Genomic DNA, 17,072 nt, shown 5'->3' with positions numbered 1-17,072 from the left:
ACAGAGACAAGTATTATTCTATACTGTCAGTAAATTACCTCTGACTCCCCCTTTCCCCCTGTAAGTACCTTAAGCTACTCATTCTCTTAAAAGGAATATTAAGTCAAGGTTGTTAAGCATCAAGAGAAACTATAAAATCCAAACTAAACAAGATGGCATATCCTCTTCCTGTAATCCACCCTGTCTTATTAATGATTATGAATGGGTTGGGTGCATTTGCACTGCATGAGTGCACTGACTGGATTACAAGTTTCCTTCCTTGCTTTACTTCTCTGGCTGATTCAAGGTTATGTTTCATGAAGGCCAAACTTGTCAACAGTGCAAAGCAATTAGATTCCAGTTGGCAAAGGCTCTGCTGATGGACTGAATGGCTCGCTGATAAGCTCTCACTATCTAGGTCGGCGCAGGGTTGACTAAGCTCATTGACCAGCTACCTAAACAGACAAAACCCAGTTATCCTGAAGCAAGTTGTGCACCGTGCTGTTCATCACACATACCATATCAGGAATGTCCTCCCAGCTCTTCACTGAGGCTCACCACAATACCATATCAGGGCATCCACAATAGGGCTTAAATATCAGAGGCAAGAGGACACTTCAGTCCTCTCTGGGGGTAGTAATTCAAGGAGCCAACAGCATGGGGAGTAGCAGAGTGCGGTTTTGGTTACACACTAAATGAAGTACTGTACATGTATACTTACGCTGACACTCATTTGGGTTGTCAACAGTTGCAGCGCGCCATGGCTTCTGGTTAAATCCTGGGCAGCAGCGGTCACATGACTCGCCACAGGTGTTGTGCTGGCACTCGCACTGGCGACTAAAGAAAGGAGACGAGACGCCTGTATTCAGTAGTAGTGCCAAGATGGGTTTTCAGAGAAAAAGTCCCAACTGTACATTGATATTTACTGGCACACACAGTCGGGTATCTACAAACTCAAGGACGCACAGCGGAGCACTAACATTCATTCTGAAATCTTATTTCAGACAGTCAGACAAATAGACATTCAAATTTGCTTCGCTTTAAGCCTTGTTTTGGTATCTGCGCAGCTGCTATTCAGCGTTAATTCTTCCTGTCTTCCGTTTGATGTTCAAGCTTTGTGTAGGTGAAAACAGCCGCTTACAGCACCTGGAAATTACAGCGATGAGAGCGATGAGACAACCAACTTAGTGAAGCATCCACGAATCCTATCCTCTTCTTTTTTCTTGGACTTTTTTATTTCAGAGTACTAATGCTTACAATGGTTCAAAGCAGCGCTTTATCCCAAATCTTATCACAGCCAGTAATCAGGGGAACTAAAACAATCTACTGCTTTTTATAATGGTGAAGTCACTGCACAAACAACATAATTGTGCTTTTCAGAAACAAGTGATCACTCTTGATCTTATCTATACTATACCTCATACACTAGAGGCAGCATTTGTAATCTTTGCCTCTTTTCTTTCAGAATTAAATCCACTTTACTGTAATAGTTTTACACAAGAGCCCCAATTCTACAAAAAGCTCACTGAATAAAGGCAAGTATCTTTTAGAGCTGAAGGTGAAGTATGTATTACTAACCTATTTGGGTTGTCAGGGTTACGGCCTCCACCACACATCTGTGCGTGCCCGTGACAAACACAGCGTCCGCCAATGCTGATGTCTTTGATGCTGTAGTAATACTGTCAGCAAATAAAGAATATGTTATCAGCAGCATAATTTCCAACCATGTTATCAGCAACTTAGCGACACCAGTCACACCAGAACAAATGCCTGGCTCTGCTTGGCAGCAGAAGTGAGTCACACATGCTGACAAGTGCAAACTTAAACCATGACCCATGAGATAATGCTAGTTTTATGGGGTGAATCAGTGCGTGAGATAACACGAGATAAGGCAGCCAACATCACTGATTCCCAAAGGTTCGAATAAGGAAAACTAAACAGATGTTTTAGACACAATAGTAAATCACAAAGATACAGTGCTGTGCAAAACCATCATGTCTTTATATTTTGCCAAAACATAAACCAAAAAAAAAATGGTTTGTTTAGTTCTAACAGGCTTGACAGTAAGTATTTGGTAGCACCATATTTATTCTTCAGCACAGCCTGAAGCTTTCTTATCATTTCTTTGGGTTTTGGCTGCCTTTTGTTTCATTCTCTGTCTAAATGATCTCACATTGCTTCAGTAATGTTGAGGTTCAGGCTCCTGGAAAGGCCAAACCATAACTGATGGCGTTCCATTGCACGTTTTCCTTTCCAGGTATGCTTTTACTGCATTGGCAGTGTGTCTAGGATCATTGATCATTGGCACCTGCTGCCAATCAGATGCTTTCCAGATGGTACTGCATGATGAATCAAAATGTGATATTATTTTTTAAAGTTCATAATTCTACAAGTTTTGACATGACATCCCTTACCCACCGGCTGAAATGCAGGACTAAACCATGACAGAGTCGTCTCAATGTTTTACAGATGGCTGTAGACACTGTTGTACTTCTGGCTTCTTGGCAGCCACCTTTGCACTAAGACCATTTCTGATGAGGCTTCAGTGAACAATAGCTGGATCAACTCAAAGGTCAGATCTATCTCTCCGGTCCTAGGTCAGGATATTTTTCCTTCTTAAGGACACAACTTTCAGATAACTTTCATCGTTAGGTCTGCCGCTTTTGTCCTCCACAAGTTTCCTCAACGTTTTTTTCAGGACACACTGCACACCATGCTGAGATATACAAAGTTTTCGGCTAATAGCGCTTTGGGCTTTAGCTTGTTGCTGATAAAATGATTTTTTTTCTTCCTGTCTGAGTGTGTTATTTTTGACATGGATTCAACTGATGAAATGGAAACAAATAATTATTTGCAACTTAGGTGCCTTTTTATGCTTGAATTGTTTATAAAAAATGGTCAAATATAAGGACTTGACTGAAAATAAGTGAAAGACCAGCCAGTTTCAAAGAAACACTATGACAGATCTTCAGAAAGCCTGGAGAAATATTGGCTACTGGAAGCAAAATATTAAAAAAAATGAGGAGTAGCTCAGATGTTTTGCACAGTCCTGTACACTACTCTGTATCAAGGAAATTACCAAGATGACTCATATGATAGATAACAGACAGACCTGGCAGTGGGTCTCAACACAGGTGAACATGTGGGCAGGCCTGTGCGCTTGTTTCAGCAAAAAACAAGCTAGCAGGTGGGTGCTGCAAAGGCCAAATGGGAAACAAGAGCCTGCCAGCATGACACCATAGTGCGAGGTTGTTCAGTGTGTCTCACCCTGCGTGTAACGGTGGGGTCTCTCTGGGCCTTGGAGATGAGGTGGCCGAGCAGGGTGTTGGTGCGGAGGAAGTGCAAGCGGATATTGGTAGCCTTTGTAAAGTCTTGCAGCGCAGGTGAGTAGGTAAAGTTTTTGGCCCCCGGACGGCCGTTGACAAGGGATACCACAACCTAAACAATACAAATTTACAATCCATTTACAATGCTTATTACAATATCAAGCTATTTGGTTTACTTCAAAAAGAAAAAAGGAGAAAGAAATACATTTTTATTTTACCTCTCCATTCTCCAAAGGGATGATCCGCGAGTATTCTGTGATGCAGAGCTGGTCGTCATCATTTAATAAACGGGCATTGGGCTGCTTTCCAAACCTCTCAATACACTCACGTGCTGAATCTGCCAAAAAAAAGAAGAAGAAGGAGAAGAAGACACCCATTATTCTTTATATTTTTATAATAAATCATTTATTTAATTAATTAGTTCTCTTGTCAATGTAAAGAAATTACATTGGCATCTTCACATGAACAAAAGGATCATGTTCCTTTTGCATGATGCAAAAGGAAAAGACCAAAGAAGTATAATTTTAAATGGAAAAACTGGGATTTTAAATAATCTCAAATCTCTCTCTATATATACACCGGAAGGAATGATATAATATGCAATTGCAGTGTTTATGCAGCTGGAAATAATTTTTTAAAGGTAAAGCTCAAGGTTAAGCTAATAGTCTCTAACTCATGATAGCTCCTGAAAGAACACAAACTTGAAGGGAAACCTTGAGACTGTAAAACAGATGAGTCACAGCTGTGTCTCCTGGCAGGCTCTGTGCACGCATCCCACCCTCCCTCAGATATCCAATCAGCACATACAAAATATGCATTAAGTATGTAAAATGGTGGCAGTTCAGTGTCAGATTTGCAGCGTGTCACCACCTGCCACTTTTAATACACCAAAATCAGTCATTAAGCTGACATTCTCGCATGTTTTCAACAAGTCAAATTTAATCAAAGGTTTTCGTTCACACCCACTCCCTGTCTAAATCTGTCTCTGATTAAACATACTGCAGTACAAAGTTTTAACTCTGTCCGCAGGCCTTTTTCTTTACAGAAACACTTTGACTTGTCATGGCAGGAAAGACACGTGTATAACTAATAGCGTTAATGATGACCACACTCTTTTTGCCTCTGCCAGTTCTAGAAATGTATAATACCCTGGATTGCTGTGATAGCTTTTGGTAGGCTGAATTTTAAATCCTTTCCATAAAAAGGCCCAAAGCTGTGTAGTGCAGAGACATGAAACTCTGCCCTATCTGTGTATTTATGACTGAAATTGATTTTTTTTTTTATTTAATCCACAGAGAAAACCTTTATGAGAACAGAGTCTAAAAGAATCTGTCATCACTAATTACATCATTATAGACAACAATAGAAAACGGCACTTATTTATTTTAAAAGGCATTCTGCAGACCTGCACGTTTCCTTGATTTGAAACTCAGTTGAGTAATTGATTCAAGTTGGGACCACATTCAAGAGGATTCAATATTTGATTCACAGCACAAAAAGTGCACCAGCTCGCAGGAGAAGGTTTTTAATGCATTAACATATGAACTTACGTGCAAAATACTGCCAGGGGGTGAAGGTTTTCCCATTGTCGACAGACCTCTCCAGCACCCACAGGTCAGGACGTGGTGAATTCGCAAACTTAATGAGGACATATGCGACATGGAAGAGCTAAAAAATAAAAAAAATAAAAAAAATAAAAAGAGAGAGAGAGCAAAGAGGAGGATAAATAAAAAAGCACCCAGTGTTCAGAATGAATTCTGGCAAAATACAGTTTCCTGTACTTGCTCTGTCAAAGTTCCCTGCTTGACCTGGAGCTCTGAAGATATCATTTCCTCTCTTGTGAATGTATGGATACAACAACAGCTTGGCTGTATTATCTCTGTAAATGATCACCACAGAATTAATGGCTTTGAACGAGGAAGAACTTCCTGTTTTGAGCCCTTTTATTCTTGAGTCTCAGCTTTAGCGGTATCTGTGTGGCCAACATTTGTTAGAGTGTATAAACTGGTGCAGGTGCAGCCCACATGATCCCTGTATGCTTCCCCGAACTTTCTATCTTCACCTCCCATCAGAATACTCAGTCCACACGAGGCCAGAGAATGATGTCAGTGACGGTTTCTGCCAACACTGAGCTTTCTGTCAGGCCCGTGATATTCACCGCAGTACATTTCCTTTACAGTTCGTCAACATCGTTATCAAGCCCTAAAAGCGGGTGACTTCAGCTTGATTGAACATTGTACAAAAGAAATGTAATTTGTGCAGTCAAAGGTCTCTTTGTTATGACTTGGCATGGACTTGACATAGCTTGGATCGCAAACATTTGACACCATCCTGCACGTGACACCTGCAGTGTCAACAAAAAGGCCTCGTCTACACCCGACTACCACACCCGTCCATGTCTTGTTTAGCACGGTTTAGAAAGAGTTTATCTAAAAGCTGGCACGCGGAAACATTGCATGGTTCAAAAACATATAGCCTGCAGTACCTGCACTCATTGCTAAGCTCATGAATGTAACTGCATCTACATAATGCGGTGCACTACTTCAATAACAGACATTTCTACAGACTGTCTGTCTTCAAGGCGGATGAAGGCAGGCCCACACTCGTCCAGCATCCCACAGCACATTGATGAAAGCCCAAGGAAGCATTTGAAATATTCCAGTTACTCACTTGCATGAGACGAGGAGCTCTAATACAAACATATCAAAGCAGAGCAAAGTCTGGCAATGCATCTGCTGTGGACTTACTGTGTCGAAAAGGACCCACAATTATACTCACAAGAAAAAACCTCAAGTTCAAGAAGCCGTTAGGTTGATGGATTTTGAGAGAGTTCAGAGGTCAGTTACGGAAACGTCCGCCTTTTTTTCTGCCTGAAGATTGCAGACAATCACCAATAAACAACAAAACAGTTTGCAAATCAGGAAACGTCTTTAATCAGGGTCCAAGCGGAAAGTAAATAAAACAACTTGCAACCACAGCTTTGAATAGGGTGTGTCCTAAAATTAATCAGAGAACACTTCCACCCGCATGCAACAGGATGCGCAACTAACAAAAAAAAGATGCACGGCTGCACGGGCTGCAATCTAAAAATGGAAGCAGGAGTTGGCTGTAATCAGTATGCTGGTTCTGATGAGGACCTGCAGGAAGTTTGGTTCACATGGGCTGCAGTGACGTTAAGAGATGTCAGGAGGGTGAGATGGCACGAGTGTAAAAAAAAAAAAAAAGGAAAGAAAAAGGGTCGGTGCAGTGGCGAGAGACTTGCTGGCTGGCACGCAGACCCATCTCAGATTCCAAACATAGCGCCACATTCCCCTTCCCCCCTAATGCCCCCAAAGCAGAGTGTGTCCCTGCTTACAGGAACCTGCTGCTGACATCAACGTTCAGCAGTGAAAATCTCCTCCACCACTTGTGATGATAAAGATGGCAACAAGATCCTCCAGTGTCACAAAAAATTTTAAAAAAAGAAGCCAAAGTCCAAATTAGAGTGCTGAAACAATCAGACACCAGCTGTGTTTCAACAGAGATTTGGGTTCAAGATGGGTAGTGCAACAAAACTAGCTTTTTGGGATACAAACTGAGCTGTAGTCTGCAAGTCGCTATGAAATCTCAAAGTTTAGTTACAAGTAATGCGATGATGACACAAAGATTCAGGGACTTATTATTGACTTGATGCCAAACACTGAGTGTTGGCAAGATGAATCCTCCGGAAACAAACACAGCTAGAAACAGACAGTGTGATCTTGGAAACTGCTTAAGCAAAGCCATGCCTGTCCTGGCATGGCTTTTAATTTCAGGCCTGTCTTTCCAACTGTGTCCTGCCAGTCTAAACACATGCTCTTGAAATATGTCCAGTACCTACATATTGTTTGAAGGAACCATGAAATACTGTAACAGCATGTTAAGTGCATGAGTAGTGGCACGAAAGACATGAAACACACTGACAAGCTTGAGGTAAAAAAAACACTTGGAATGGCAGTTGAGAAGTACCATCCTCTCCCCCTCCCAGCATCTGCGGCTTCGTACTGCCGTGAGGTCTGACTTCTCAACACCCACAACACAGGGCTGTGTGGGTGGGTGTCAAAAAGGTCAGAGTTTTAGCTTTGACAGGTTTGACAACTACCCTCTTTGCTTTTTACCACCCTTCTTAAATTCTTGACCTAGACCTGATGTCATATATATAAGGTGTAAAGCATCCTGATCTCCTCCAACCTCCTAATTAACGCAACAGAACAACAAAGCCATTCACATCCCTCGTGACCAAACACCTTTTTAACAGCATAACAACATATTTTCCTTTCCTTTTTGGGCCTGTAGAAATGTGTAAATTAATTCTGACACACACACACACACACACACATGCACACACACTAATCATTCCTAAACCCATCAACCCTTAACATGTCAGGCTCAAAACTGTCCACATGAATAACCCATTTTGTATGTGCGACAGCTCAGAAGTGATATACTTGCACCATTCAGTGTGATCTGCAACCCCACTGTTGCCTCTACACAGAGGTTCTACCCTCTAACTTCACACATGCTTGCCCCTTCAGGTATTAGAGCTGTGGAGCTACAAGATCTCAAAAGAAAAGAGCTGATTGCATGACCCTTGGGTTGTTATACTCCTTTTAGGCATGCCTGCCACGTGGATCTCTTCAATTATAATCTTTTTGTGTAGATCAAATGAAGTGTACTGTAAAATGAACTGGTTAGGGTTTTCTCACAGCTTCCTCAATCATCAAAATGTTGTGTCAAACATTTCCATGTCTTTTATTTTATTTTAATGTTAAACAGGTAGGAAATGAGACATAAGCTAGCAATACTGCAAGCAATATTGAACATCATAATCCCAAAGTCCAACCAAAGGGTACAACCAAAAAAAAATAAATCTAGATTGAGAGCACAATCCTGACAGTGAGCGCCTGAAAATCTGATATAAAATCAGAAGAATGCAATTTAAAGGAGGGGAGGCATCACCTTCTGTTACAGTGGATCACCCGTGCCAGACAGGACACGTAGCGCAGTGGGGATGGAGCAGTTGCACTCCAGTCTGTAATAATGCAGTGTACAACTGTTTGTCTGTGTGCAACAGGTGGGCTGTGGAAGGAGAAGGGGGTAGTCTGGTATGTTTTTCTCTGTCTCCATGACAGAAGTTATATGGTGACGACGAGCAGTTGGCTAAAAATTGCACGAGAAGTATTTCTGGTAATAATGCCGTACATTTCTACTTCTGCTTTGAACATTATGCACTCAGTCGCCACTTTATTAGGTAAATCTGTTCAACTGCTTCTTCACGTAAATACATAAGTAGCCAATCACATGGGAGCAACTCAGTGCATTTAGCCATGTACGCTTAGTTGAAAATTCCTTGTCGATGTTAGATATTCAAGGAGAATTGCCAGACTGCTTTGAGCTTATAGGAAGGCAACGGTAACTTGTATAACCACTTGTTACAACCAAGATGTGCAGAAGAGCATCTCTGAAACTAGTTGAACATTGAAGTGTTGGGTGACAACACTACCACAACAAGTGCCACAGGAAACCGTGTCTACAATTCACACAAGAGTAACAAAGTTGGACAAAAGAAGATTGGAAAAAAGTTGTCTGGTCTAATGAACTCAAATTTCTGCTGGCAGGGTCAGAAACAACATGAAAGTATGGATCCATCCTGAATGGTATTAAAGATGCAGGCTGGTGATGGTGGTGTAATGGTGGGCGTGTTATTTTCTAGGCACACTTTGCCAAGAAAATAACCACTTGAGCTTCATTTAAAGACAGCCGATCTAATTACTGACCATGTATATCCTTTTGTATCCACAGTGTACCCATCTTTTGATTGTTGCCTCCAGCAGGATAACACACCGTGTCACAAAGCTCAAATAATCTAAATCGGGTTCCTTGAGCATGAGTTTACTGTACTCAAATGGCTTCCATAGCCACCAGATCTAAATTCAAAAGAACACTTCTGGGATGTGGTGGAACAGGAGAGTCACATCATGGATGTAACTGTGCGATTTTAATATGGATCAAAATCTCTGAGGAACGTTTCCAGCACCTTGTTGACTCAGTGCCACAAACAATTAAGGCAGCTCGGAAGGCAAAAGGGGGTCCAGTGTGACAGTAGTTATTCATTGGAGGATGTTTTAAAAGCAATGCAAATTCAAAACTGGCTGTAATGTGAAGAAATCAGCGATCTAATAACCAAGTGATAGAATCTGATTAAAAAATTGGAATCTAAGCAAAAAAAACAAAAAAAATATTTATGGAACACAGTGCTTTAGTAGTGATGTGTAAGATTCTGCAGCTATGTTGCTGCATTGTGCTGCAGTATACATGGGTGTATATATGGGTGAGCTATTCATGAAACAGCCCTGTCAAATGGGTCTAGGAAACTTCCCATTGCATCAATGCCTGCGTCAGTAAACCTGTGACCACTGAATAACATTACTATGTACAAACTGGTGGCGTGGCCCTTGAAAAGGTGAACAGATCCCACGTTAACCCCCACAAGCTTTTCCACATCACAGCTCCAGATTTAAGAGGAGCTGCTGTCCAACAGTCACCCGTGATGCACTCTGCTAATGCTAACTAGCACAGTGTGACTGTTAGTGTAGTTGTAAATATCTGCTGGGTTGGCCTGGCGCCTTGGGCAGCCCAGCTAAAGACAGGCACTTACATCACCTCCATCGTCACCGAAGCAAAAGGGATATGTAACAGCCAATGTTGTCTCAGGGGTGAGCCAACTATACAGTATGAAGAAATATTTATTACAAAGCATAGATAGGCAGTTCTTCTACAGCAATTTACTCACTTCTTTGACTGTTCAGGATTACATCGGCAAATCACAGCTTCAATTAGGATTACAGCCTATACAAAGTACAAATCCGCTTCTAACATGGTTTCAAGAGACGCAGTGCAGCCATGCAAACTGAATCTGGACCCAGAAGGTTACCCATGCATACAAGCAAGCATCATGCATGGTTGTACATTAATGTCTATTAGATTAAACAGCATCAAGAGTGCTCAACAAGCCAGGAAAATTAAATGTTTTCAGATATAACTTCTACGCTATGTGTGTTTTCTCTTTTCTCACCACCAAATTACACCACCTCTCTATTTCTAGCCATTTATCTTGTGAAAAGAGAAGGCCAGGTCACTTTCAGCAAGGCTTAAAAGGGCCAAACTTTTGTGAGAGTCTGAGAGCATAGAAAGGATGTCACACAATACCGCCTAGAAGAATTCTAACACAAAAGGGGGCGACGGCTGCAAATAAAACATTCAAACCAACTTTTGTGGGAGGTGAACCCCCGAGAAAGAGGATTAGGTTCCAGGGGAATGTCTCCAAAATTGAGTTCTTGGAAGCTTTTTCTCTTGACGATTGCTGAATTATAGACAGAGCCAAAAACATTGCATTAACCTGAGTCACTCTCTTGCCACTTTGTTACAAAGCTAAATCATAGATCTTGAACTTGTTCACATCTTCTAAAAAGTGAAAGGTCTCAGTGTGCACACTACCAAAGCCTTCTAAATGAATAACCTTCAAATCACAAATAACAAGACATTCTGCAATCAGAGGCTATTTAAAGCAGCAAAAGCACGAACATGATAAACACCAGACGACTTAAGAAATGCCTCAAAGCTAAAAAAGAATGAAACAAAACAAAACACGTAATTAATCAGAACGTCGTTTAAACTACTAGGATCCAATATTCACTCAGTCACTGCCTGACTTCTACCAATGAGAAGCAGCTCACTCTCATCAGACAGACTGCTGTAAGGCCTATAATGTTTGCCTCACATGGTCTACTCTGGGTTCACTCAGGCAGATAAGCACATGTGGTCAGGGCTCCTAAAATACATTCCCCAGAAAAAAGGAGTGACTGGTAGCCTGATACATGGCATAAATATTTAGAGGAACAATGGCTTACTTACTGTGCCCTGTAAATAGGTTCACAAGGAAAAAGGTTCTAGGAAGAGAAGCTACTTTTTGCCGTCATCAATTCATAATAAGTATGTTTCTGACAAAATGTGCTAAAATAAAAATGCACAACACAAAATGTGTATCTGTGCAACCTGCACATGCCTCTGTATAGTCCAAGTTATTCACTCTAAGCAAATTCCTAAACAAGTAAGTAAATAAGCCAGTGACACCAAACATCATATTAAGGTGTTTAGGGGGAGTAACTGAAGATCACTGTGGTCGTTTCCTGATTGAAGGTAGGATTTGTCATGGGTCATAGGTCAAAAAGCCAAGAAGTCACAAAAACAGGGAGCAGCTTGCCTGTTTGCCTTGGCCTGTCTGCGGCAGGGGGCCTGTGCAGTGTAGATTGCTTAGCTGCAGGCAATTTAGAAAGCAATCCTGCTACAAGAAGCATTTGACCTCTATGGCTGTTAACGAAAGCGGTGCGAGGTTTTAGCAAATGTTTGCCTGAGAACTGGTAAAAGGTAAAACGCATTGTGTTTCCAAATATTCCGTCTTGGTTTTGTCTGTTAGACTCAGATTAGTTTGTAAGACAGTTTTAATCATCAACCCAGGCAAACTATATGGTGACCTGATTACAGCACTACATAAATCAGAACAGCAGTTAAACAGCACAGACATCACCCAAGGCCAATACAGCGATAAAACATCACAGTCACTTAAAATAAATAATGTCATAAATACGCATGCCAGAGTTTTTGAAAAACAAAGGTGAAAAATCGAAAGAGTTTTTTAAAGTGTGCAATGGCAGTAAGAGGTCAGGACCAAAAAACACGGGTGTATCGGTAATCTCATCCAGTAATAAGACAATAAATCCCCGGAATTTCAATGTCCCAATCCTGGCAATGGTTAAACTCTAAAAGTCACTTAATTTATTTTAAAAAATGTCATATTACTTTCTAAATATGCAAATTCATCTCGACTTGCCTGCGAGCCATTCCCATTTTCGCTCTTCCTCTCCAGACCAACTTGCTACATGAATGGAGACGCAGCCTTGCTCCACTCTGTGGAAGTGTTTGCTTTGTTAAGTTGAGGAACTTGGAGAGGATGCTGTTTTTGTGGGTCAGGGGAGCAAAAGGCCACAGAACATATTATCAACAATGGAGCTGTTAAAACATAAAAACTGGTTGGTTTTTTTTGCCTAAGTTGACCGTCCGTCAGTCCTAAACACCAGGACTTTTTTTGTAATTGTTTTTAACAAAAACTATAACCAAAATCTTATTAGCCTACTGCTCAAGTTAACCAGTTTTATACATATAAAACAACTAACAAACCACTTTGCTTTTAATGTATGTTTGGGATCAGTTTTCATGCTAAAAAATTAAATTGTTATCAATCAGATGTTTTCCAGATGGCATTGCATGGTGGTTCAAAATATTTCCATCAGTTCTGATAAGATCCCAACACCCAAATGCAGATCCAAAACATGACAGAGCTTGGGTTTTACGCTCACTCTTGTACCTCTCACACTCACGATGATTTGAATCAAATTCAAATCACATTTGGATTCATCAGGCCTGCCATTGTTTTACAGTCCAGTTCTTCTGTAATTTGACATACCTTTTCTCCCTGTTTCCCTGTGGCTTCTTGACAGCCACAATCCATCTACTGTAGATAGTAGATTATAAATTGTGTGTTTTTGTGACACACAATTTATACAGTAACAAAAGGAAATACAATATAATTTAAAACCGTCTCTTTGCTAAGTTATCTGCTATGTGTAGACACAACACTGGTTCATCCCTTGAGTTAGGTGCCTTTTAGATTAGTTTAACAAACAAACAAAACACATTCTTTTGAAAAGAGTCAGGAACAATGACTGAATTTAAAATGAGTGGAAAAGATTTCAAAGAAAACCTTTGAGAGCCCATCAGAAGGCCTGAAACACTATTGCTAAAAAAAATAATAATAAAAAACTTGCAACACAGGTAAGAAAAATATAAATAAATGAGGGGAAGCTCAAAACTTTTGCACATTGCTGTATGTATAGATGTGAGTCCTCTGTATGCAGGATATTGAAGATAGCCTCCCCCCTCTTGCCATGAATCAACAACACAGGAATATTTGACTTGACTCTGTTATCAAACAGCTAATAACGAGTTCTTTTGGATTGTTACATGTAAAAAAAGAAAACCTTGCTGTCCGAATCTTTGTTTCTGAGACTGTTATTAGTACAATAAATGAAAATGCCCAGTTATGCCCTGACTGCTTCTTGTAGTGATGACACATGTTCCAGCCAAATAAAAAATCTAGACAAGTTAGCAAAAATAAAAACTTTACATTTTAGTCCAACTGACAGAGTATCCAACAGAACCACACTGCCATTAAAGCCAAGGCAGCAGGATACTGGTGTAATTTATCATAGCAACCGTTCAAGTCACTTTATATCAGTTTAGTCTAGCTTCAAACTTGGCAAGCCATGCTTCAAACGGTCGTCTTTGAAAGAGACAGACCGGAAGCAGCTCTGTCAAAAGAGCCCCCCTCTTTGAACCTCATTATTCTAACATAAACATCAAGTGTGCCTTTATCTAATATCTCTCCTAAGAGCTGCACAGCCACCTGCGTTGCTCTTGAAAGAAACCACAGTACCCTTTCAGCTCAGTCTAGCCCACATATTTCACTGTATACACAATTGATCCTATGGATTTAAAAAGAATCTACAAAGCTATTAAAGTTTTACACAGAACACTCAAAGAACACGGCAGCTTAGAGCACTTTTCTGGATGATGCACAGGCTTATGTTTGTTTGGTGGAAGAAAGCCATGAAACACAGCAATAGGGTAAATAAAGCACACCCCAAACATCACATATACGAATGTAAGTAACCTGGTCAGATAATTGATTTGGTATTCTAGAGCAAGGGTGTTAAACATAAGGCCCAGGGACCAGAATCGGCCCAGCCAACCGGACATCTTTGGAAAATATAAAGGACATTTTGACTTTTAACTGCATTTTCATACATTTTACAGCTCGTCCTACTGATGAAGCCCTCCCCCACAGTCTTTCATACTACAAAAAAGTAATGAAGTAAAAGAAAAGTTCTTGTTTATTTCACTATCTACAATAGTAATGTAAGTTTTGGGGGTTTTTTTTGTTGTTGTTTTTTACAATGTATCCACAGTCAAATAAAGAAACAAATAAATAAATACTATATTTTTGTGAATTAACCAAAATTTTTCTGCTTTATATTTACAATCTGCACAATGACCTACCAAAACTTTTTTCTGTAATTTTACACATTTATTTTTGAACAATTTAAGCCCAAAGAGTTGTGCTGACAGATTTCTTTCATTAAATAGAGCAGCATTTCTTTATCATGTCGTAAAACTTAAGCGTGCTGTTGAAGTTGCACTTCTTATACTGAGATATCAGGGATTAATGTGCAGCTGAACGTCTTTACACTGTCAGAAAGAGGGTTTTTTACGGTGGCCCTGAGAGCCAAATGGACTGCAACTTAAGAAAAAAACAGCAATAAGAAAAACGCTGCAAAAGCACACAAGATACAACGGAAATAGGAAAAACGACAACGGAAATAGGAAAAACGACAACGGAAATAGGAAAAACAAAAACAGAAATAGGAAAAAACTGATTTCCAAAAGCACAAGAGAAGTGTTTCTGGGGAGAAAATAACCCGACGGACCAGTTGCAGGAACCAAAAAATGCTAAGAATTGCGCTGGGAGACACTCAAAAGAAGTGGAGGATCTATCGGTTTTGTGAGTTAAGAAAAGATGAGAGGTAAGTGTGTTAGCCTAACTATTAGCCTAAAAATCCGTCATCAGTATTATATGAATCATGATAAAACACACCCACCATGTTTTGGGGTCCTGCAACTGGTCCGTTGGGTTATTGTCTCTCCAGAAACACTTCCCTTGTGCTTTTGGAAATCTGTTTTTTCCTATTTCTGTTTTTTATTTTTGTCATTTTTCCTATTTCCATTGTGTTTTGTGTGCTTTTGCAGCATTTTTCTTATTGCTGTTTTTTTCTTAAGTTGCGGTCCGTTTGGCCTCTCAGGCCCACCGTAGTTTTTAATGACCTGGCCCACTTAAAACTGAGCTGTAAAATGAGTTTGACAACCCTGTTCTATGCATCAAGGAGCTGCAAACATATGATCATATAATTTAATTACAAAAACAAAAATATCTTAACACGATTTGAGCACTAAACATTAGGATGCAAGGGCAGCAGGTGAGCATTTAGAGTCGTGGTGGGAAAAAAAAAGAAAAACTGTGATATAGGTGAAACGGGTGTGTTGTGTGTGCATATGTAGTTAAGATTGTGTTGTATTGAAGGGAGGCAGGGTTTTGTTTGGTTGAGTTACAGTCCGAGATCTAGCAACACTCTTCTAGAACCCTATAATGCAATAATACTGCTTTCCCTGCTCCTAAATAAACTGAGCATTACCACGTATTAAAGGCAGACATCTCTAAAAGCCCTGCATGTGTCCATCCTCTTGGAAGCTTGGACTATATTTAACCATGCAGGAGCTTTGCTCAGCTCAGTCTGTCTAAAAACAGAGACAGAAAAGCCCACACCCATTGTCTGACACAGTGCCCACTGGGAGCCAAAGATGCAACACGTGTGGAGGGGAGCACTTTTGCTCCTCTCTCTCATTTATTTTTTTGAAGTCTTCTCCAAAGCTAGTCAAAACCCTGATCACGTAAGAGGTCCATGCCTCCACCTAAACTTCTCCTATTCGATTTTACATTCTCCTGATCCCTAATCCAGAGACAGCATTCCTCTCTTTCCTCACGGTGGATAATTGAGCATGAGGTGCTGTTTTATGGGCCGTTAGCCAAACTCCTGCCAGAGACACACAGCTCAGGATGGAAGCATGCTCTCCAGCTAAAGGGGCGTGAATCTGATTCCTGGCAAGAGTCCAACTGCAGCACATTATTCACATGATTACTGCTAGCTGAGGTGATGAAGCTCACACTGAAAACATAATCATGTTACACCTTTGGAATACTTATGAAGGGAAAAAAAGAGAAGTTTTAAAAAAACGATTTCTTGCCGGCATATCAAAAATAAATCAGCAGCAGCAAAAACAAAGCAAAGACCAATAACAAAAAGACAGAAAGTGGTACAAGAATATAACAGACTTCCCATTTCATACCAGCAAAGGTGCTCTGTCACCTCACACAAATGGAATAACTTATTTCACAGCCACAAAGCAATGGCAAAGGAAGACATAAATGTTCCTCTTCTCCCCTTGTAACATTCAGGTGCTATGTTTTACTGACACCACTGAGCTATCATTATTCACACAGCTGGTATTAACCAGGAGACATCTGTTCATGTGTAGTGTGCGTTATGATAATCTCACCTGTCCAAGGTCCAGGGTAACATTCACCTCATTGTAGACAGTCCCCCTGGAGAGAGGAGGGCTCTGCCACCACCGTTCAGTCCCATCAATGGCATTGGTCACAGGGTGGGCTTTGTTTGGGTCAACGGAGTTGCAGTAGTCACAAAACTGACCCTAAAAGGTATCAGGTCGTTAGTATTCAGAAACAATTAGCAGACATGTTTAATAATGGTGGAGGTGCTTGCAAAAAAACTTACCTGTACTGCCAAAAGCTTAAAACAACAACAACAACAAAGCAACAACGACAAAAAAACAAATAAATATGATATCTTTAATGTAGATTAATGAAATTCTTGACTTGAAAAAGCTTGGGAACGCTCTTATGTGCATTTTATAGTATTATAGGGCTGTAAAAGCCTTATTGCCCTGGGAGATCTCCTGAGGAAATAAGACCCCTGTTGAAAGGGCATTTCCTTTAGAAAA

The 17,072-nt window shown here is 40.5% G+C and overlaps 1 protein-coding gene across 2 annotated transcripts in view; it reads right to left on the bottom strand.

The window, feature by feature from the left end:
- Nucleotides 1-17,072, bottom strand: part of LOC102196088 (laminin subunit alpha-3) — a 59,362-nt gene that overhangs the window by 41,293 nt on the left and 997 nt on the right. The window contains exons 2-8 of one of the 2 annotated variants that reach the window (XM_005721360.1): nt 16,847-16,861; nt 16,611-16,763; nt 4,856-4,973; nt 3,524-3,642; nt 3,247-3,417; nt 1,558-1,658; nt 701-816 (exon numbers count right to left, since the gene is read on the bottom strand). In XM_005721360.1, the coding sequence (XP_005721417.1) occupies nt 701-816; nt 1,558-1,658; nt 3,247-3,417; nt 3,524-3,642; nt 4,856-4,973; nt 16,611-16,763; nt 16,847-16,861 (793 nt within the window). The remainder of the gene's footprint in view (nt 1-700; nt 817-1,557; nt 1,659-3,246; nt 3,418-3,523; nt 3,643-4,855; nt 4,974-16,610; nt 16,764-16,846; nt 16,862-17,072) is intronic. The other variant, XM_005721361.1, reaches the window with a different exon arrangement.

This window comes from Pundamilia nyererei, unplaced genomic scaffold, assembly GCF_000239375.1.
Source record: "Pundamilia nyererei isolate P.nyererei 1_Seehausen unplaced genomic scaffold, PunNye1.0 scaffold00004, whole genome shotgun sequence".
Classification (NCBI taxonomy): Eukaryota; Metazoa; Chordata; class Actinopteri; order Cichliformes; family Cichlidae; genus Pundamilia; species Pundamilia nyererei.
This window is presented reverse-complemented; position numbering and strand designations above follow the sequence as displayed.